We start from the raw sequence: 23,142 nt of genomic DNA, 5'->3' as shown, positions 1-23,142 counted from the left end.
AACACCTATTCTCCTCAAACTCTTCCAAAAAATCAAAGAGAGGAGGCAATACTTCCCAACTCATTTTATGTTGCCAATATCATCCTGATATCAAAACCTGGTAAAGATAACACAGAAAAAGAAAACTACAGACCGATATCTCTCATGAACACAGATGCTAAAATCCTAAATGAGATAACTAGCGAACCAAATACAGCAACATATTAAAAAGGTCATATACCACGATCAAGTGGGCTTCATTCCAAAGGCACGGGGATGGTTCAACATATGCAAAGCAATTAATGTGATACACTACATAAACAAATTAAAAAATAGGAATCAATAGATGCAGAAAAAGTCTTCAACAAGATACAGCATTTATTTATGATCAAAACACTTAACAAAATCAGTATGGTAGGAAAATACCTTAATATAATAAAGGCCATATATGACAAACTCTCAGCCAACATTATACTTAATGATGAAAAACTAAAAATCTCCCCTCTAAGATCAGGAACAAGGTAAGGCGGTCCACTATCACCACTGTTATTCAGTATAACATTGGAGGTCTTAGCGAGTGCAATCAGGCAAGAGAAAGATATAAAAGGCATCCAAATAGGAAACGAAGAAGTCAAATTGTCACTATTTGTGAATGACATGATTCTCTATGTAGAAAACTCTAAAGACTACACAAGAACACTACTAGAAACAATAAGCAAATACAGTAAAGTCACTGGATACAAAATCAATGTTCAAAACTCCATAGTGTTCCTATACTCGAATAATGAATTGTCATAAAAAGAAGTGGAAAAAATAATTTTTTTTGCAATTACAACAAAAAGAATAAAATACCTAGAAATAAATCTAATGGAACATGTGAAGGATATATATAAGGAAGACTATAAGAACCTATTAAAAGAAATCGAAGAAGATACAAAGAAATAGAAAGATGTTCTGCGTTCTTGGATTGGAAGAATCGACATAGTTAAAATGACCTAATTACCTAAAACATTATACAGATTTAATGCAATCCCCATCAAAATCTCATTGGCATTTTTTTTAAAGAAATGGAACAAAAAGTCATCAGATTCGTATAGAAGCACAAAAGACACCAAATTGCCAAAGCCATCCTGAGAAAAAAGAACGAGGCTGAAGGCATCACTCTACCTGACTTCAAATTATACTACAAAGCGATAATAATCAAAATGACATGATATTGGAGCAAAACAGACACACGGACCAGTGGAACAGAATCGAGAGTCCAGAAATAAACCCATGTTTATATGGACAAATAACTTTTGACAAAAGAGCCAAAAACATACAGTGGAGAAAGGAAAGACTCTTCAATAAATAGTGCTGGGAAAACCGGAAAGCCACCTGCAAAAGAATGAAACTAGACTGGTGTCTATCACCACACGCCAAAAGTAACTCAAAATGGATTAAGGACCTGAATATAAGACCTGAAACAATGAGATGCATAGAAGGAAACATAGGAACTAAACTCAAAGACTTTGAACTTAAAGAGGATTTTATGAATTTGATCTCAAAAGCAAGGGAAGTAAAAGCAAAAATAAATGAATGGAACTACATCAAACTAAAAAGCGTTTGCACAGTAAAAGAAATCATCAATAAGTTAGGCAACCATCTGAATAAGAAACTATATTTGCAAGCAATGCCTTTGATAAGGGCCTAATATCCAAAATATACAAAGAACTCATACGACTCAATAACAACAAGAAAACAAAGGACCCAATCAAAAAATGGGCAGAGGACCTGAACAGACACTTCTCCCTAGAGGACATACAAATGGACAACAAATATTTGAAAATATGCTCAACATCGCTAGCTATTAGAGAAACGCAAATCAAAACCATAATGAGATACCATCTCACATCTGTTAGAATAGCTGTAATCAACAGAACAAGTAATAACAAATGTTAGAGAGGAAGCGGAGAAAAAGTAACCCACATACACTGCTGGGACTGCAAATTGGTACAGTCGCTATGGAAAACAGTATGGAGGTTCCTCAAAAAACTAAGAATTAATCTACCATATGATCTAGCAATCCCTCTACTGTGTATTTACCCCAAAGACTTGAAAACCCATATTCGAAATATATTTGTACACTGATGTTCATAGTGGCATTATTCATAGTGGCCAGGACATGGAAGCAACTGAAATGTCCTACAATAGATGATTGGCTAAAGAAGCTGTGGTACAATATGCAATGGAATATTACTCAGCCATAGAAGAGATGAAATAGTGCCATTTGCGACAAAATAGACGGACCTCGAGAAAATCATACTAAGCGAAATAATCCAGACAGAAAAAGTTGAAAATCACATGATATCACTTGTATGTGGGATATAAATCTAAAAGCAACAAATGAACAGGACATACAAACAGAGACTCATGGGCATGGACAATAGACTAGGGGTTACCAGAGAGTAGAAGGTGAAGGAGGAGGAAGGAAGATGGGGTGCATGGATTCAAATATGTGGTGACAGAAAGAAATCTAACTATGGGAGGTGAACACACAGTGTAAGTATATATATGCCTTACTGTTAAAGTATACAGCTGAAACTTATTGGATTTCATTAACCAATGTCACCATAAAAAATAAATAAATAAAAATTTTTAAAATGTCTCTGGAGGGGCTGAGATGTTGGACTTACCAAAAAAAAAAATGTCAATGCAATTTTTAAAATGTTTAAATATAGTGGCCTTATTCTCTGTCTTTCTCTCTTCATGTCTGCCATGTCTGCTGGCACCTCCCAGCTCTCATCAGCCTCCAGTCCACTGCCTCCTTAAGGCCCAGTACCATGCCTTCAATTAAGTTACAAAGTTCTGATGGAGAAATATTTGAAGTTGATGTTGAAATTGCCAAACAATCTGTGACTACCAAGACAATGTTGGCATATCTGAGAATGGATGATGAAGGCTTGATGACCCAGCTCCTCTACCAATTGTTAATGCAGCAATTGATGAGAACAGAAAAAAGTAAACAGATGATATTCTTGTTTGGGACCAAGAATTTCTGAAAGTTGACCAAGGAATGCTTTTTGAACTTACTCTGGCTGCAAACTACTTAGACATCAAAGGTTGTTTGTTGTTACCCGCAATACTGTTGCCAATATGATCAAAGGAGAAACCCCTGAGGAGATTCGCAAGAGCTTCAATATCAAAAATGACTTTATTGAGGAGGAAGAAGCCTAGGTATGCAGAGAGAACCAGTGGTGTGAAGAGAACATATAATTCTGAGATCATCACTTAGTTTTATATTTGGGTCTGTAACCCCATGTGAAGAGCATTTGCATGTAATCACAAAGGCTAATGCAGTCATGGGCTGAAGGATAATGCAGTGGCCAAGGGCCTTTATCAGTTTTGCAGCAGTCAGATTGCCTTGGATTTGAATCCTGGATCTGCAAACTCATAGCCAGAATATGTGCGTATCAGGGACACAATGTCTGTACATCTCTGGCGGATTAAACATTGAGCAGCAGCAGTGCTTAGACGGATCTTGGTGAATAGAAGCCCATGCTGTTGGACCCATGCATACCTCCATCCTACTACCAAGCAATCGGTTTCATAACCCATTTTGCCAGCACTGGAGTAGAGACTTGTTGATGTTAACTGTCATTCTGTCAATTTGGTTGTTCAGTACCCCTTCTATTGTTGGTACTCTCTGGTAGGTGCTAACATGCAATACAAAGAGAGTCTCATGTCTTTCCCATTCCCAGAGATCCATCCTCATGTCTTGGCCCAGATCTCATTGTCCCTGCCCTTCCAATTTTTCTCTTTCCGAGACCTTAACAGAAGCCAAGTCATATGACACTGCCTATGTGTTTATATATAGTCTTCCAATGGACCACTTTTCTTTCCACACAGAATGTCTGACCAGGTGCAACACCCAAAGCTCTGTTTATTGGGAGAATTTATAATTTTAATTTATAATTATAATTTATAATTACTATTGTCTTCTAAAGCCACCTTGAGTGCCACCATAGTACAGCATCAGTCCATTTTCAGCTCTCATTCATGTATTGAATTGATCCACATGAACCCGGGTCAGCCTTTTATTCCCTCTATCGGTTTGTCATAAGGTACCCCTCCTACTGAGGCAGATTAAAGATGACTACAAACTCCTTGACAACAGTCTCATCAAGAGGGGATCTATTTCCTCTCCCCTTGAAGCTGGATTTTTCTATGACAGTTGTTTTGACTAAAACAGTGTGTCAGAGGTGACACCATAACAGCTCTGAGTCTAGAATATAAGATAACTGTCTGCTTCACCTTGGTCTCTTACAGCCCTGAGTCACCATGTAAGAAGTTCAACTGCCAAGTTTTAGAGACCATGTGGAGAAGTCTTAAGATAGCATAGAAGGAAAGGGGTCCAAAAGGACCAGACTTGCAGTTGAACAAACCAAGGTGCCAAGCATGAGAATAAAGCTGTCTTTGACTCTCTGAAGCAGCCCATCTGCCAGCTGACTACCTCCAAGTGATCCCAGCTGATGCCACATGAAACATAACAATCACCCAGCCAAGCTGTTCTGAATTCCTGGCCCACAACATTGTGAGATACGATTAAATGGTTTAAAAGTTTTGGAGGAGTTGGTTATACAGAAATAGGTAACTAGAACTCCCACAAGGCAACCACTGGTGTGAGCAAAGGGAGAGGTACTGAGACAACGATGTAAATGAGATGGAGGTCTACATCACCTGCGCACGCCTCTTGGTTTTGCATTCCATTTCTGCTCATGTTCCATTCAGGATGCACTACTTCTATCTTACAGTTTATTGATGCTGTAAGTACCTGACCTTACCACTTGATTGGTTTAATAGAACCCAGTTCATGATGAGCAGTTTTACCCTCATAGTTATTTGATGTCCTGTGTCAGGAACGCTGTCTCTAATAAGGCCTGGCAGCAGGAAAGCAGTTGTTTTGTAATAAGGCATATTTCTCTGCAGCAGATAGCATGGCTTGACCCAGAATCCCAGTGGTCCTTGCTGAGATTCTCCTTTAGGGGCTTACCAGAAATACCACACTGAGTTTTTTCTGTCTTTGATAACTCTGGTGCCCAACGGACTATTGGGTCAAATGGTCAAAACAGCAGGACTGCTGGTACAAGAGCCTGGAACTGCTGCAAACATCCCAATTCTGCTCTGGGCTCTAGTCAGTCACTGGAAAATGGTTCTATGCAATAGTCCCACGAGTGTGGAATATGCTGCCTCTATAACAGAAAGAGAACTGCCAAGCGTTAGAGGTGTTAAATGTGAAATGCAAAAATTTATCCTTTAGAGAGATGTCATGGCGTGATCCAAACTACTGGACTTCTAAAAACATCGATGATGTGGAGGGCCCTGAATCATAGGGTTTATGTCTCACCATCTAAAGTACTCCCTAATTCCATATTTGCCACTTCTGGCTCACCTTGTTTGACTGATAAGGCATCATTAATATAGTAAAACAATGTGATGTTTTGTGGACTGTCCAGAAGGTTCATGTCCAGTGGTGTGCTGGAGCTGGCTCATACTGTCTCGTGAGAGCTGATTGTTAAATTTTCAGGAATTTTGAAAACCAGTTGTTAGACATAGCCATTATAAAAAGTAAGTTACATAAACTTAAAATTATATTAAAATCAGAAGTAATAAGTACTTGAAACTGATCTTTTTTGGTTATTTTACTCTATTATCTCTCCTCTATTTACATCTATTGTGTCTATATGATAAAAATACTATAAAATGTCCTGCAAAATGGTGTGTTATAGTGCATCTCCCCAATTCCACATTTTCAATGATGTCACATTAGCAGCTTACAATTGGCTGTGGTGGGAATATGTTCATATGTAAATCAGCAAATGCTACAAATCAAGGCTTTTTTTGCCCAGAGTACCAGCACATCACTGTCTATTTTTGGACCATATTGTGATGCAAGAGTTAGAACATAGTCCTGAAGCGAAACTATAAATGTATACTGTACCCATATTATGCAAATACGAACTGCTTTTATCTTCCTCTTTGATAATATTGGAAATGATCACATTCGCCAGTATCCAATAGCCATATAACATGGACCTGAAGCCATGTTTATCGGGCACAACGGCTGTAATTTGGCTACTATATGGTTGAGTTTGTGGTAATCCACTATCATTTTCCAAGATGCATCTGGTTTTTGTAGCAACTAGAATGGTGAATTAATCAACCTCTGCTTTTTTCTCTGAAGTATGATATTGTCTTTGTGGGGAGGGAGATGCAGATTCAGGGCTTTCACTTGGAAAAGAGTGAAGAAAATGAAAAAAGCCTCAGAGACCTATGGGACTTCATCAAGTGCACCAACATACCCTTAATGAGAGTACAAGAATGAGACAAGAAAAAAAGGCAGAAAAACATTTGAAGAAAATTTAAATAAAATTTAAACGCCCGGGGGAATCAACACAAATACCCTTCAATAATAGAGGAATATATATATTTTTATTGTAATAATTATTATGCAGCAATGAAAATGAATGAATCTGTAAGCAATAATATAAATCTTGGGATCCTGAAATTGAGTGGAAAAAAAATCAACCCCCTAAAGACTAGTTGAAGTATGATCCTTTTTTTTAATAAATCACAAAAATAACCAAAATTTATTAGAGAGATAGACAGAAAAAGAGATAAGGTACTTTCAAATTCAGGGTATGTCTGAAGCCTGTAGGTCAGAGGTAAAGCCCAATCTAAATTCTGTAACAAATACTTAGAGGAGATTTTTTGATAAGGAATGAGGCCATTCTGGTATTGTTTCATCAGGTCATATTCAAAACCTAAAGTTTAACTATAAGAACCTAAATGTTTGTACAAAACAATTAATTGAATGAAATGAATGAGTCCCATTACTCAATACTTTATAACCACAAATGCTATTACTTTATTACTTAGTAAAGATAAAAATTGACATACTATTATTCACCTATAACACATTGATTATAAAGGATAGAAAAAACTGAATATGTTTTCACATACTTATACATATATAATAAAACTATTAAAAAGAAAACCAAGAAAATGATAAACCCAAGATTCAGGGTAGTGAATACCTCTGGTGGGGAGACATTTAAGTGAGATGAAGAAGAAGACAAAGGAAGATGTAAGTTAGCGGTAATGTTCTAGTTCTTTGATCAGGTGGTGGATTAATGAGTATTTATTGGTTTATTAATGTTATAATTTATATCTGTGGAAGATTTATCTTTTTATGCATGAAATTTGATTAAAAATGTAATTTTAAAAGTTTTCATGCACACATCATTGACCCAACAATTACACTTGTAGAATTTTTTCACAATACATTCATGTGGGTATAAAGTAATAGATGTACAAGAAAACTCTTGCAATATTGTTTTAAATAGCAAAAAGATTAGAAAGAAATTAAAATTAATAATTAATAAGTGAAGGGTCTATACAGCGGAATAATATAAAGTTTTTTAAAAGAGGTAACTTTGCATATACTCATATGAAATGACCTTTTAGCAAGTGAACAAAACAAAGTGTGTAATGAATAAATAATATGCTGGCATTATGTTTAAAGTCACGACATTACATACTTATATTTATTTCTATTTGTATATGTGTGCCAGTAATCAATATATTGGCTCTCAGCTGCAAATTCAACTTCAATCATTGTTCTACATTAATTAATTAAGGATTCCTTTAAGTTTTCTCCTTTACATTAAGCTTTCTCAGTAGACGACTCTGGAGGAACACTAGGAGAAATGAGCTTCTCTTGCTGGGTCTAGTGATTGCACTGTCAGTCCATGGAGCAGATGTGAGGACATCGAATGGTGCTCTGCCCCAGCCATTTGCCCAGAATATGTAGTTCCTTGACAATCTCGTAACGTCAACCCAACTTTCTCACAGCATAGATAGATAACTTGCACTCCAGGTGTTCCCCACACCCCAACTCCCTCTGATCACCTACCCTCTGAAAGTTTTTCTCTTGCAGCTCAGCCAACTCAGACACTGAGCCCGCCAATCCTCCTGCTTACAGTGGCACCCCAACTTCCTCTGCACACTCATACATCCATTTGCCAGCTATGGTTTGCCTGTGCCCATTAAGAATTGCTTCCTCCTTGCTCAGCAACTGTGGACAAGCTTGGGACTGAGCAAACCAGTGAACTTCTCTGCTACCACCTCTTCTCCAGTGAGACTTGAATCCCAGACTTGAAGAATCCCAACTTTGTCCTTCCTTGGATACTCTCCTCAACCCTAGGTACCTAAAGAGTTCTCTTTACAGCTTATGGTTACTCTTTTGTCATAGCTTAATGATGTTTTATATTAACTTTCTCTGTTCGAATCACTGTGTGGTTTCTGTCTCCTGATTGGACCCACACCAATATAATATACATACAATATTGCTAGGATACATTAGAAATTGGTCACAAATGTTATCTCTAGGAAAAGGAAATGGTAGCTTAAAGAAGAATAGACATGGGAGAAAAATCTGATTTTTACTGTATTATCTTTGTCTGTCCTTTGAATGTTACATGTGTGCATGCTTATCTATTCAAATAAATAAATAAATTGTGTGTTGGAATGTGTGTGCGTGTGCGTGTGTCTGTGTGTCTGTGTGTGTGTGTGTGTGTGTGTGTGTGTGTGTGTGTGTGTGTGTGTGTGTGTTGAATTTTAAGCTGTAGTAGGCTCAGGACAGAGGTAACTACAAATTTACACTCCAGTAGGAATTAGTTTGAGCACTCGTCATTAGTCACCAGGCAAAATGGCCATAACAAAGTGGAAGCCAGAATAAAAATTAAACTAGGTTAATTATAAACACCCTGCTCCTTATTCACTCCCTACCTGACTCATTCATTAATAGTTTATTTGCCAGAAAACTATCAGAGATTGCTAATATATACTGTGATATAAACTGAAACCAAAAGAATTTCAAAAAGCTAAACTTGGGAAAGAATCTCCCCACTATCATATCTCTTACTCCACAGACCAAGGAACCAATGTGGAGATTCTGTTAACTACTGAGTGTGTGCATTCCGATTTTATACCCAGGAACTGCATAAATGACTACTGGGTCAGTCCATGGACATAGTAAATCCATTGTGATTTGGACCTGGGCTGAGACGCCATTTATTAGCTGACCCCATATAACCCCACTCAAATGAGGGAGAGGCACAAGGATTCAGCTATGTCATATGAGGATTAAACTAAATGCCCTAAGTGCTCTTCCAACCCTAGGGTTTTAGAATTCCGTGTTACTACAGTGTGGTCCAACCCAGAAGAATTGTTAAATAGAAAAGGAGGAAGCTGAGAACTTTATAAAGTGGGATCCTGAATGGCTGAGTCAGAAGCTTGGTAGGAACATCTGGAAGCTTTGCAGGGGCTCTCTGGAGGTGGTGGGGTAGAGAGACCACTTTGTTCTTCCTATAGACAGAGAGAAGTAGTGGGTGACTTTTCACCTAACACAGTAATTACTATTGCTGGCTTATTGCCTCTAGATATTCTCCTGTACCCCTACAATAATTAATGGCTAATTAATTGTCTGTGGGCTGTAAGACTCAGGGATCTTAACAGACTTAATGAGTTCTTCCTCTCCATGGGATGGGAGTCCAGGGATCCCATCCTTTACCACCACACCATATCAACCTTTTTACCTCCTCTGCTACTAAAACAGTCTAACTTTTCCCCAGAGTGAGAGGGAAAGTTGTTCATAAGGAGCTCCACAGCAAAGAGATACCTCTGACCTTCCTTGGCTTCATCTTCCCTACAAAGATATGGTGGGTCATGGTTGGTGCACAGCCTCTGCAGCCAGCCAACTTGGGTTGAAATACCAGCTCTGGTGCTTACTACCTATCTTGCATTGGGCAAGTTATTTAAACTATCTTTGCTTCAATTTATTCATATTAAACAGAAGACAACACACAGAGTTGTTGTAAGGGACAATCTGTTGTGTGCTGGTAAATGTTTAACAACCAGCTTGGTTAGGGGGGTGCAGAGCCCTAATTTGAAATGTTTGCTGTTTCTGTCGTATAAATACTCCTGCTGTGGCTGATCCAAGCTACCAATGGTTTAATACTTGTCTCATAAAATTCCTGAAAACTTAACAATTCAGAGCTAGCATGAGCCAGCTCCGGCACATCACATGAACATGTTCTTTGAAAGGTATCTGGTAGTAAGCAATCCTTATTATTACTTGAGACCTAACTGCCCATTCAAGGATGCACATTCCTCTTTACATTGTTAAACTCTCCTCTTGATATCCAAATGGAGGCTGAGTTTTGTCATCACTGAAAGCAGAAGAGATTTTTTTTTCTTTTTTCTGGGGCAAATAAATTTAATTTAAACTTTCTCTTATTATTTTTCTCATCTAAGATTTTGTTGCATGAATCTCCTATTGATGGACAAAAAAGAGAGAGAGAGGGAGAAAGTTTTGTTGGAAACTAAACATCAAGGCAACAGCAAAATAACACAAGGTATATTGGATTATGTAGTAGAAGCCAAGAAACCAATTTCTCCTGCAAACCAGGGTATCAGCGGTAGGAAACTTTTCTTTATTTCCTTTTTTCCTTTTCTTTTCTTTTCTTTTTTTCTCTCTATTTATTATGGTGACATTGGTTAACAAAATCCTATAGTTTCAAGTGTACAATTCAACAGTGAGTAATTTACATATTGCATTGTGTGTTCACTGCCCATAGTCAGATTTCTTTCTGTCACCACATATTTGACCCATTTTACCCCATCTACCTCCTCCCTGTCCCACTCCCCTCTGGTAACCAATAGTCTACTGCCTACATCCATGACTCTTTGTTTGTTTGTCATGTTTATTTGTTGCTTTTAGATTTATATCCTACATGATGTGGTTTAGCAGAAGAGATTTTTATTTGACTGAGGGTAAGAAAAAAGCTCATTCTTTTCCTAGGAAACATCAGTTTCTGCATGTCCTCAATAGTAGAACACCAGATTTGAAGTTAAACAGAATTCAGAATCTTGGCCCTGGCACCTACTGGCTGGGTGACCTTAGCCAAGTTATTTAACCTCTCTTAGACTGTTCACTTCTTGATATAATTGGGACAATCATATCTATTTTGTAGGGTTGCTACGAGAACCAGGTGATCAAGGAACTGCTTGGTACCAATACTTGGTACATAAGTAGAAATAACAGGTAACAATCATTGCATTATCATAAACTCCTTTGATTTGACCACCCCCGCCCCACACACACACACACATCCATTGCCCTGGCTCCTAGCACAATGTTGGCCCTCTTTGGGGCTCAAGAAATGAATAAATGCATAAACTGATGAATGAATGTGTCAGAGGGAAAAGAACTAGCAGAAAAATGGTAAATGAAAGAGTGGGAAAAACAGAGATCAAAAGAGTGACAGGGGGAGAGTCACTAAAGAAGAAGTAATCTAAAGAGACTCAGTATTAAGGCAGAGAAAGAAAGGGAGTGAAATACCAAGAGAATGAGAAAGTTAGAAATGCAAAAAAAAAATTGATTGGGATAATAGTTGATGGATGAATAAAAAACAGTTGGCTATTGTTTAGGGTTACAAAGAATTATATATTAGAAAGAAAACAAAGGACTGGGTGACTGCCAATGGGCATGTGGTGTTTTTTGTTTTGTTTTGTTTTGTTTTGTTTTGTTTTATACCTGCAGCACCTGGTCTTCCTAGGTGGTCTCCCATCCAAGTACTAACCAGGACCAACCCTGCTTAGCTTCCACGTTCAGACAGGATTGGGCATGTTCAGGATGGCCTGGTTGTAAACATGAGGTTTCTTTTTGAAATGGTGAAAAGTTCTGGAGGTTGATAGTATTGGCTGAACAACTTGTGAATATACTAAAAAGTACTAAATTATGCACTTTAAAAGGGTGAACTTTACAATATACGACATATATCTCAAAAAAACACAAAGCAATAATTATGTATAATTCAGAACAGTGGTTACATCTTGGTGGGTAGGTAATGTGAGCAGTAACAGAGGGGCATACAGGAGCTTTCAAGATACTTAAAACATTTGTTTAGTTCTTCAATCTGGTTGGTGAGCATACAAAGAGTTGACTTTATTCTTTGAACTATAGAAATTTGCTTTACTCATACTTTTGTTTGAATACAAAACAATATGGAAAATTTTTTAAATATATCTTATAAGGGAGAAAAGAACATTGGGAGAAAAAGAAAGAACAAACCAAAAAAGATACAGAGCAAAAATTCCTGGCAAAAAGGCGATGCAGTGGAGCTTAAACTCAGATGGGAACCCTGTTATGGGGAAATGTTCATACCACTCTGTAAGCTCCCAGGGCACCTTTGCCAGCTGCCCCACCATCTCACCTCAATGGCTTTCCAAAAATCTTCTAAAACCATGAAACCCTAAGTCCTTATCTCTCAAATGCCAGAGTTGTTGCAGCTTCCCACCCCATCTCTGAGTTGGCCTTCTATGCCTCAATACTTCAGTTACCTCCCCTAGGAAGATATATCATCTTTCCCTGATATATCCACCCAAACTGGTCTTCACCTTACTGACATTTTCTCTCATTCACTCAGTATGTTGGTATTACTGGCCTTTAAATCTTGGAGTCTTTGAGAATGTATCTGTGAACTCCTCAGTGATCTCAGTGTGCATGGGGCCACCCTTACCTCCTGCCTGTTAGCTTCTCATGGCAGGAACTGAGCATGTGAATCAGTTCCCCCAACCAGGACTGTGGTTCAGTGATTTAGGCAATCAAACTAATCTGTTTGTGAAAAGTAGCAAGGGGCACTAGACACAAAGGGAAAATCTCTCCTGTAGTTGAAATGGTCTATCTCTGATAAGCTCCCTTACAAATAGAGAAGCATAAAATACATGAAACATAATAAATAGTTCTACAAAATTTATCTGATCAATAGGGAAATGATCAGCTCTACAGAGATGATTTATAATCAGAAAATTTATTGAAAATATATTACTTTGCTAGTTCTTCCAACAAATACATTAGGGACAATACAACACTTAGAATAGTGCTCAAAACAAAGTGGCACTCAGTAAATGTAAGCAGAATTAATTGGTTCATTAAACCATGTTTTACATCAACTTCCTTTACATTCAATCTGTAAGTCTGAAGTACCAACGTGAAGCTCATCTGTTTTCCATCACATTTATGGTTTCTTCACTCCCACTAGACAACATTTGACCAAGAGGAACAGGGAAAGAGAGGAGCTTCTCAGTGGTGATGTACCTGGGAAAGAGAGGCTGAGTGAGAAGAAGAGGAAGAGAAACATCCGCCTGGTATGACTTGCCAAGTACCTAGGGTGAGTTTTCATAAGACAGGTTAGAATGCGCTGGTCTGACAACTCTCACCCCTCTGGGTCTGGACAGGAACGGGCCATGGTGAACCAAAGCTCCCCAGGGGGCTTCCTCCTTCTGGGCTTCTCTGCACATCCAAGACTGGAAAGAATCCTCTTTGTGGTTGTCTTGATTTCTTACCTCCTGACTCTGATGGGAAACACACTCATCATCCTGCTGTCTGTGCTAAACCCCAGGCTCCACTCGCCAATGTACTTTTTCCTCTCCAATCTCTCCTTCTTGGACCTCTGCTTCACCACAAGTTGTGTCCCCCAGATGCTGGTCAACCTCTGGGGCCCAAAAAAGACCATCAGCTTCTTGGGCTGCTCTGTTCAGCTCTTCATCTTCCTCTTCCTGGGGACCACTGAATGCATCCTTCTAACAGTGATGGCCTTTGACCGCTATGTGGCTGTCTGCCAGCCCCTCCACTATGCCACCATCATCCATCCTCGCCTGTGCTGGCGGCTGGCAGCTGTGGCCTGGGTCATTGGGCTGGTGGAGTCAGTGGTCCAGACACCACCCACTCTCCAACTGCCTTTCTGCTCCCACCGGCAGGTAGATGATTTTTTGTGTGAGGTCCCAGCTCTAATTCGACTCTCCTGCGGGGACACCACATACAATGAAATCCAAATGGCTATTGCCAGTGTCTTCATCTTAGTTGTGCCCCTCAGTCTCATCCTTGTTTCTTACGGTGCCATTGCCCGGGCAGTAATAAGGATTAACTCTGAAAAAGGGCAGAGGAAGGTTTTTGGCACCTGCTCCTCTCACCTCACTGTGGTCACCCTCTTCTACAGCTCAGTCATTGCTGTCTACCTTCAACCCAAAAATCCTTATGCCCAAGAAAGGGGCAAGTTCTTTAGTCTCTTCTATGCAGTGGGCACTCCTTTACTTAACCCTCTCATATACACCCTGAGGAACAAGGAGGTAAAGAGGGCATTTAGAAGGTTGCTGGGGAAGGCCAGGGACTCCAGGAAGAGCTGAGGGAGAGCTATTTGATGTGCTTTCAAATTGAGAGATTTTTCACGCTTTTGTCAGGGAGTTAGTATTCCCCACACCTCTGCCTTCCTCATACTCGTCATGTCACAACAATGAATGGCAGCCATATGTGTATGCATGTATGTTCTTGTGTGTGTAGGGGGGCGTTGGAGACACTGAAAAGATGGTAAGAAGAACATATCTCTACATGAAACATTATATGAATCAAATTGAATATTTTCTATTTTCTCTATTTTTAATGCTTTTCATCTTTGATGTGCTTAATTTTATTGTTTCTATTTCTATCTCAGTTCCCTTGCCATGTCACTATTTCTTCACTTCCATTTCTAATTCCTACCATATCTTCTTTGCTTTTCCTTCAAGTATTTTTCTACCTCTTTATGTCTGTTTTGCATTCTCGTTCTATTTTATCTCCCCAAATAACAGCAAGGAGCGGGGCAGCTGAAGCCCAGGTAAGTTCAGAAAGTCATCCAAGAATACAGTGCTAGAACTAACAACCAGGCCCCATGACTTCCAGTCAGGCAACCTCTCAAACACACTGTTGCTTTCATGCCCTAAGCAAATTTCCCAACATCCTTAGGCTTAAAGCCAGATCAGAACCTTAGGGAGAAAATTTAACTTCTTCAGTCCTAGCATTTCTCCTTTTACAGTGCAAAAGATTGCAGGCAAACAGCTCAGAGACCAAAATGTTTTAATGTTTAGGCTGTCGGGACAATTTTGACAATGGGGGCCTTACTGCCATCTATTGGCAAAATATGGTATTGTGTATGGCATCCCTGACTCTTGACCTAAAACATCTCCAAGGTCACCAGCCCTGTACTCTGCTCAGAAAGACAATTATTCTATTGTTATTATTAAGTATTTATATAGTAATTATGATATTCCAAATACCATTTAAAGTAATTTATATGCATTGATTCATTTAATCCCTATAACAATAGTATGACGCATATATTATTATCCTTTTCCAGATACAGAAACTAAATCAGACAGTTTAAGTAGCAGTTTTAAAATGTCAGAGATTTGGACCCAGGAGGACTGACTCAAGTCTCCATTCTGTTAACCCTGACTTTTGGTACAAATAATGCCTTCCCAGCCCAAGTGAGAAGTCTCAACCTCTCAATAAACTTTGAGGAAATCATCCCAATCTAGAAATACATCTAATTTGATCCCCAGTTAAAGGAGGTTTGCTTCCCTGGAATAAGAGTTTATTAAGTGACTCAAAACATCCCACGGACACAAAAAACAAAAGCCCACTTGGAAGAAGTTTTGTTACAGCTCATGGTGTGTGTTCCTGGCTTAGGTCCCCCTAGATTTCATACTCCCAGAAGGTAAGAATGAGAATATTGCAGGAAATTGGCACCCAATTAATTCTATAAATAAACGAATACATGAATGAATTAATGAATCTTTCCAAAGAATATGTAAAGGGCTCTGGAGGGCCAATTGCATAGTTGCTATTGCCCAGCTTTTCCATGGCAGTGGCAACAATACCAAATTCTTCTTGGGTACATGCTGATAAAACAAGAAAAGCTAGGAAAATCCTAACTTTATTCTAGTCCCAACACAAACTGGCTTTGATTCGACATTTACCCTGGCATCAGTACAGAACATCATCTTAACTCTATTTCAATCCTAATCTTCATTTTAGCCATCCATGTAATAATCTTATTATCTCCTCAGCCTCATTGTTAGACTGCTTCTTGATTTCAATGTAGATCCCCCATTTTACATTTAATAATACTAATCTCAGTCCTATAAATACTAACCTTAATTCCACTTTTCAAGTCACTTATGTAATTCCTCATAACCCCTTCTATCCTCTTTCTCTCACTGACCTGAGAAATTTATTATCTTTGCCTGTTTATCAGCTTCCTAAGTCCAGAGGCCCTAATGTTCGTGTATAGTAGAGTCCTTTTTACTATAGGGGACAGACTCTATAACAGACAATTAAATGAAGCCATCTAATAGAATCTGTTATAATGAAACCTGATTTGCTGAATAAACGAATAACATCAGCTTCAGGACTAACATGTTATCTCAAATTAATTCAATGTGGAAAGTTATCTACTGGATACTCTAAGAGAAAATCCAACATAGGTTACTCAATCATGGTCCTCGGCAGGTCCAAAGGAGATAGAGATGGTCACAGGCAAATTTACAGAAGCAACATTTATACAACTGAGTTGGAAGCAAAATAATAAACTGTATGAGCGCTTGGGTGGTGTGGAGATCAGAGAATTCTTCCTAGAGGTTTGAACCACAGCAGAGAGAACAAAATTAATATGAAATATTTGCTGGTTTACTGCATGGAAAGAGCTAAAGCATGTTGTGCATAAGAATGGGAACATGTGGGGGAAGGAGTTACACCAATGAAGCTGGAGAATTAATATCCCCAGAAAAAAATATATTTAATACAAAATAGGTTTGTCAACTAGTTTGGACTAAAAGCCACAGAAAGGAAGTCATACAGCAGCTTGTTAATCGTAATAGAAATTACTTACCCTAGGTCCTGTTAGACTGTTGGGGAGGGGGATAAATAACCAAGACAGCAGAAATAATAATAGCGTACAATGAATAAGGGTCATAAGATGTATAACTTCCACTCCTACACACCAAGTTAATCTATTAATACACATTGTTAAGATGTTTTTCATCCCAGAAAGTGACCAACGACCCTACCATCTCCCTGAAACCTGACAAAGCAACTCCATGAGGGAAGCAAATGACTGGAAGATGAAAATTAACGGTTTACCTAATCAGGGACCAATCAATGAGACCACAATCCCAATCCCTTATTCATGATTACTTATGATTTTTGCCCTATAAAACCTCTTGTCTGTAAGCCATCTAAGAGTTTGGGCTTTTGAGCATTAGCTTTCCTGATCCCCTGGGTGGCGCCATTCATAATATAGCCAATTTTTCTCCACCACAAAGCCTAGTGTCATTTCTCATTGACACTGCACGCACAGGTGGGCACAGGCTTTCTTATGACACCACAGTTTTACCATGAGGAAGGTATAAATTATTTTAGGACTTTATAGAAGATACTAAATTGAATACAACTAGAAAAAAAGATCCTTTATAGATGCTTTAATACAACAAGATTTGGGCCTCGTGAGGGAGGGCGCTTACCTATCCACCTGATATAACACGAGTTGGAAACATTTAAGGGATATAATTCTAGAACCTCAGAGTTTTAGTTGCCTATTCTAGTCACCAGGTCACTTCTTGAAAAGCTCACTGAATCATGACTAGGAACCGATGTACAGGGCCCAGCTCCCATTGCATCCCTCCACTCCTGGCAAAGCCAGCCTTCCTAGTTTCCCCTATGTGGAATTAACAACTCCTATGTGGAATTAACAACTTTGAAGGTCATCAGAATATACTACCCCAAAATAGGCTTCTTTGGCAGATGGGTTATTTTGAGCTAAAGGCTATTGAGGACAAGCAGATGCTGGAAAAGCTCTAAAAACAAGGCATGAGTTTTCCTTCCTTAAAGGAAATTTACATTTGTAGAGGTCCCTCCCTCTCCTGTAGGAGGAAGGACTCAACTTTTTTGTCAATGGATAAGACATGGACTTAAATGTGTATAACAATCCTTACTAAACCACTTTATTTACTCCTTTTCCTGATCACCTTCATATTACTTGCCTCTGCAGCCTCACCCAGAAGCCCAAACACCTTTTCCTTTGTTTAGCCTAAGACCATACATAATCCCCAGTCCTAACCACCCCTTTGGGTTGCTCATCACTGGGCGCTCCCACGTGTACGTGTGTGACACAAACTTCTCTTTATTTCTCTCTTGCTAATCTATCTTTTGCCAGTCTAGTTTACAGGACCCCTGCTAGAGAACCCAAGATGGGTAGAGGAAAAAGATTATTCTTCCTCCCCTACACTCTAAACATGAGCAGGTACTCTGTGCTGCATGAGTGTGACTTCAGCATGACTGTCTCCCTCACTCACCTGTGTCACAGCCCCTGGCACAGTGCCTGGCCCCCGTAGGTCTCACCACATGGGGCCAGTGGTGCTGGGGCTAATCCTGCATGTGATAGTCTCTAGTGTTTCCTTTCTTGCTCCAGTGGGCCTCGTAAGTGGATGCCATACTGGTAAAGTGTTTTGAATATCACCCCTATTTGGGGAATCACATGACATGAAGTTCATCCTGATTCCCCTTCAGTTAATGGACCATGAAGTGCAAAGTAACAGAATTCCCTTCTTCAAAAGTCTGAGTGAATAAACAAAAAGTCCCTGTCCAGAGTGGCCTAAAATTACAAAGGATGGTAGTAAGAGCCACAGTTGCAGAAAGGGCTAAGTGTGGGACCACAGCTGGCCCTGAAGTGTCCAGAAGGCCAAGTAAGAAGCTGAAAGTCAGTGAACAGACAAGACTGGGTGATCAGCTTGGGAGGGTAGACAGTGTGGTGAAGTAGAGTGAACACTTCCTTTGGATTAGGCAGACAAGATGTGGTGGATCATTTTTTCCAAAGGCGGCGGCAACCACATATTTATCCCATCCCAAGTGTTCTTTTTACAATGTGACTGACACTCATTTCATTAAGAAGTGGGGTCACTGATTCCTCCCCCTGAATCTGGACACAGCTTTGAGACTGCCCAGACCAATGGGATATGAGAGGTGATGCTATGTGACTTCCAAGGATAAGTCAGAAGAAAAATACAGATTCAACCTAACTGGCTCTCTCATCTCTCTCTCAGAACATTTGTCTTTGCAACTCAGTCACCATGTCATGAGGAATCCCAGGCCACACTGAGAGGCCAGTGCAGGAGTTCCAGTTGACAGCCCTAGCTGTCTCTGCTGACAGCCAAGACCTACCACGTACAGACCTTTCAGATGACTCCAGCCCTTGCCTTCACATTTTCCAGAGATATTCCCACTGTCACCTTTCTGAATTTCTGACCCACAGAAACTGTGAGAGATAATGTTTATTGATTTTTTTAGGCTACTCTAGGTAACAAGATAGGCATCAATAGATAACAATAATATATGCAACTTGAATGCTGGCTCTACTCATTATTAGCTGTGTGACCCTGGACAAGAGCCTTCCTCACCCTGAGACAGTCTTTTTGCCAGGTAACAGATATGAACATACACTTTCCCTACAGGGCTTCCATGAGCATCAGAGCTGGTAACTACGAGATGCCCAACACTCCTGGTTGCTCTCTCAAGCTATCCTGTTCATCTGTTTCATCTGCTTACTTATTTCATCTTCCCACTTTGAAAATGTATACCTCATAAAAGCCTATCTTGCTCATGGGTCTACCCCTAGTGCCTAGTGTATAGTGTCTGTCTCAGCAACATTCCGGATCACAACTTGTTGATTGAAAAGATAACAAAACTAACATAACAGCAAAGTGCTCATGAAATTTTATCAGTAAGTGACTAGAGCAGGGAGACAAGAGGCTGTCAGGGCAGAGCAGGGCCGCCAAGGCCTAGCAGAAAGTCTATAGGGTCCAGGGTGCTCCAAAGTCAGAAAGAGATCTGAAGCCTGAAGGTGAATCACATCCTGATAGAGGCAGGGCTGGAGATGCCGAGTGACTCCTCCCAGAACTGCTGAGAGAGAGGTGGTCTCACCACCTGGCAACACTTCCCCATTCCACCAGGAGCCTCTGCCAGACCTATTATTTGGCCTGGCTTCTGCACTCCTGCCAGAAAAGTATGTCTGGCTCACCCTTGGCCACAGCAGAACTTCTGATCCTTTGTTTGTAACTTACACCACACCTAAGAGCAAAGAAAGTGTGAGATGGTAATTCTGGTCTTTGAGGTCCTACCCAGGGCTGGTATATAGATAGCTCCCGCTGCTGCTTCTGAAGCCAACTGCTCATTTTCCACACTGCAGGTTTACCTATTCCATTGGCTTCTTCCCCCTGCCTTGAGAATGTTCCACTGTGGGAAGAGGGGAAACTTAAATTAAGTCCAAATGGTCCAAGGCAGATAATCAGAGTGGAATGGTTTTCAAGTACTGGTCTAAGATTTAACCCACCAATGCTTTCATGGAACTTCAGAAATTGGCTCTGAAATAGGATAATGAAATGACAGGGCTTATCCAACCCTTGCAGCTCTTTTGCAAAAATCACACAGTGCCAAAAGGAAAGACAAAAGTTGAGCTTCAAAAAAACACTTCCTCCAGAAAGCAGGGTGGAGAGGTAGCAGGGAGGTAAATGGGGTAAAAGGGGGTCAAATATGTGGTGACAGAAAGAAATCTAACTATGGGAGGTGAACATACAATGTAAATAAAAGTATAGCTGAAACTTACCGGATTTCGTTAACCAATGTCACCATAAAAAAAATAATAATCAACTAACTTTTTTAAAAAAATAAAGCACTTCCTCAATAGGGCATAAAGAATTATAAAAATCCCAGGCAAGTTTGTTCATTTTATTTTCATTGGCCATTCAGTATTTTCTTCCTTCTGGATAGGAAACCCTTCCAAGATGCCCAGAGTTCTTAGACAAAGACTTTTAAGGTTGGAAGCACTCACGGGTCATCTCATCCACTTTCTCCTAGCAGTCAACATTTTTTATTATTGTTCTTAGTTCGTAGGAAGAAGAGTCCTCACGTCTGTTCAGCCACATGCTCCAGGCTCCCAATATGTGTCCATCACTGTTAGAGAACTCACTAAACAGTAGTGACAGTGGCTAGCATTTACCCAACATACTCCATGGGCCAAGAACCATCCTAAGCACTAGTCCTTGCATCCAGCCTACAAAGTAATGTGTCATGATGATGATGATGGTGATGATGATAGATAATGATTACTATTATCTTCACAAATGAGAACATGGAGAATAGAGATTAAGGAACTTTTTTGCATGTGGTGGAATCTAACACTTTGGTAGTCTGACTCTACACTTTTAACCATTAATGTTATCACTCAGCCCTAATCGTGTCCTGTTTTGCCCTGCTAAGCCCTCAAAGAGTTACTAAAACACCTCTTTCTATCCCTCCCCTTTAGTGCCTTTCCATTAACATGGAGCCCTCCAAGTTTCCCTCCGTGGACTGAAGCCCTCTCTGTTCACAGTAAGGGACAGGTGTTGAGTCACACTGTTCACTGGTTTATTGAGATTCAGGGAGACCTTTCCCCACAAGACATCACAGTGTGAAAGGGACACCACCTCCCACCTCATAGGTCCATCTATCCATCTCAGTCAGGGGTACCTTCCTTTGTTCAGGATTCTCACCAACTATCCACTGGAAGCAGCTCCCAAATCTGTCCCCATTTCTTCTCCCTTAATTGCCCCAGAAAAACACACAACCAAAGGGAACAATCTTGGGAGGCAGTGTGGAGAAGGAAAAGGTATATGTGGTGAGGCTGCTGAGGAGTGAGAAATTTCAAGCAAGGTACCAACTAGATTATGAAGTAGTGACATAAAATTGTATGAACAAATAAGAGAAAAAAAGAGTCTGGTTCCCAGGGTACTGGAACTCAGATAAACCCAGAATTCACAGAGGGGCGTGTATTTACAAGATGTGGGATGGAATAGCACGTTCTTCCCATCTGAGGGTAGGGATCCCCTGCTTCCTCTCAATCCCTCCTTCTTCTCCCTTTCCCTCCCCCTACTGGCCTGTCCTCCCTCACACACCTCTCACTTGTAAAGCAAATGGACTCGACTCCCATCACAGCTAAGCCGGTCAGGGGGCTCAGGGGGCCCCCTGGGTAGACCCCCAGAGGGGTCTGGGGGTGTAGGAGGGTGGCGCCGTGAGCGGAGCTGCTGCCGAGACTGGAGCTGATGGCGCAATTCAGAGACACGTTCTTCTTTCTGGAGGAAGAAAAACAATTGGGAGAGTGGGAAAAGGGGAAGTTATAAAAGGATACGGAGGAGGAAAAGGGAGGAACAGCAGAGAAAAATGCAGTGGAGGGGGGATTTAAGGGTAGATGGACGGATAAATTAAAATGAGGAATCAGTAAAAGAATAAGAAAAGCCAAAAGAACGTAATAGGAACACCAATTGAAGAAAAGATCAGGGAAATAAAGGGGGTAGATAAAATGAGGGAGGGGGAAAGGCCAGTGTACACAGCTTCCAATAAGTCATACACAGAGTCATGTCAACCCAGTTTGATTATTCCCCACTCTGGCACTGCACTAGCCTCCAACTACAGCCTGGGGCACAGTGGATACCATGCCTGCCCAGATCCCCTTTACTGGAGGGGATGCTCAACATCCAGCTGCTGAGCGCGTTGGCTGCTGATGGCTCATAGCTGCCCCAGCAACATGCCACTCACAGCCCTTGGCCACTCCCTCTCCTCCAGTGGGTCAAGTCAATAGTGCAGTTCATCAGTTCATGCCCCAGAGCCTCTCTCCACCTGATGAGGCCAACACTAGATTTTACATGAGAAGGAATCCTTACTCAACTCTCCCTTTCCTTATGCTCCTCCACTCACTCCCTGGCAAGTTTTCTCCTGAGACCCTCCCTCAATAGATCGCACGTACCTGGACCCTACTTCGAACATGGCTTCATAAAACCCAACCTGAGATGTGAGCCTCCTGGACCCTACCAGCACCCCCTGCATCAGCACGCACCTCAGCAATGATCTTCTCCAGTTCGCGGTTCTCCTTCTCCAACAGCCGGGACTTCTCCTCCTCGTTGTTGTTGGTCGATGACCCTGTCTTCATGGTGTCTTGCGCCTCTGACTGCCATTCTCCTCGGGTGATCAACCTGCGTATCTGGGAGCGAATGTTTGAGACATGGGATGACTAAGCAGGGACTGTGTCAATTAGCTGACGGTGGATCGGAATTGAAAGGAATGAAAATAAGAGAGACACGCTCAGCCCAAAACAAGGGAAGAAGTGGGAGGAGGAGGCAGAGGGGAAGAAGGGATAGAGGGGCACAGGCTAGAGAGTG

General features: G+C 40.5%; 2 protein-coding genes and 2 pseudogenes across 9 annotated transcripts in view; 2 read left to right on the top strand and 2 right to left on the bottom strand.

Annotated features, from left to right (window-relative positions):
• Positions 1–2,758: 2,758 nt before the first annotated feature.
• Positions 2,759–3,195, top strand: LOC111733355 (annotated as a pseudogene).
• An 8,419-nt stretch (positions 3,196–11,614) lies between these two features.
• LOC111733361 lies at positions 11,615–11,733 on the bottom strand (annotated as a pseudogene).
• A 1,251-nt stretch (positions 11,734–12,984) lies between these two features.
• On the top strand, positions 12,985–14,346 carry LOC105308165 (olfactory receptor 2H2). The gene has a single exon (XM_011384013.2). The coding sequence runs from the start codon at positions 13,279–13,281 to the stop codon at positions 14,266–14,268; it is 990 nt and encodes a 329-aa protein (XP_011382315.2). The 5' UTR covers positions 12,985–13,278; the 3' UTR covers positions 14,269–14,346.
• Positions 14,347–19,004: 4,658 nt separating this feature from the next.
• The window catches only part of GABBR1 (gamma-aminobutyric acid type B receptor subunit 1), a 29,555-nt gene continuing 25,417 nt past the window's right edge, over positions 19,005–23,142 (bottom strand). For 6 of the 8 annotated variants that reach the window (XM_023525376.1, XM_011384012.2, XM_023525371.1 and 3 more), the window contains 2 exons: positions 22,821–22,964; positions 20,663–22,059 (listed from right to left, as the gene is read on the bottom strand). In XM_023525376.1, the coding sequence (XP_023381144.1) occupies positions 21,886–22,059; positions 22,821–22,964 (318 nt within the window). In that variant the 3' untranslated portion in view covers positions 20,663–21,885. Of the gene's footprint in view, positions 20,021–20,144; positions 20,186–20,662; positions 22,060–22,820; positions 22,965–23,142 lie in introns of those variants that run through there. The other 2 variants (XM_023525369.1, XM_023525373.1) reach the window with 2 other exon arrangements.

This window comes from Pteropus vampyrus, unplaced genomic scaffold, assembly GCF_000151845.1.
Source record: "Pteropus vampyrus isolate Shadow unplaced genomic scaffold, Pvam_2.0 Scaffold553, whole genome shotgun sequence".
NCBI classification, from domain to species: Eukaryota; Metazoa; Chordata; class Mammalia; order Chiroptera; family Pteropodidae; genus Pteropus; species Pteropus vampyrus.
The sequence above is the reverse complement of the archived record's forward strand: the minus strand, read 5'-3'. Positions and strand labels throughout refer to the sequence as shown.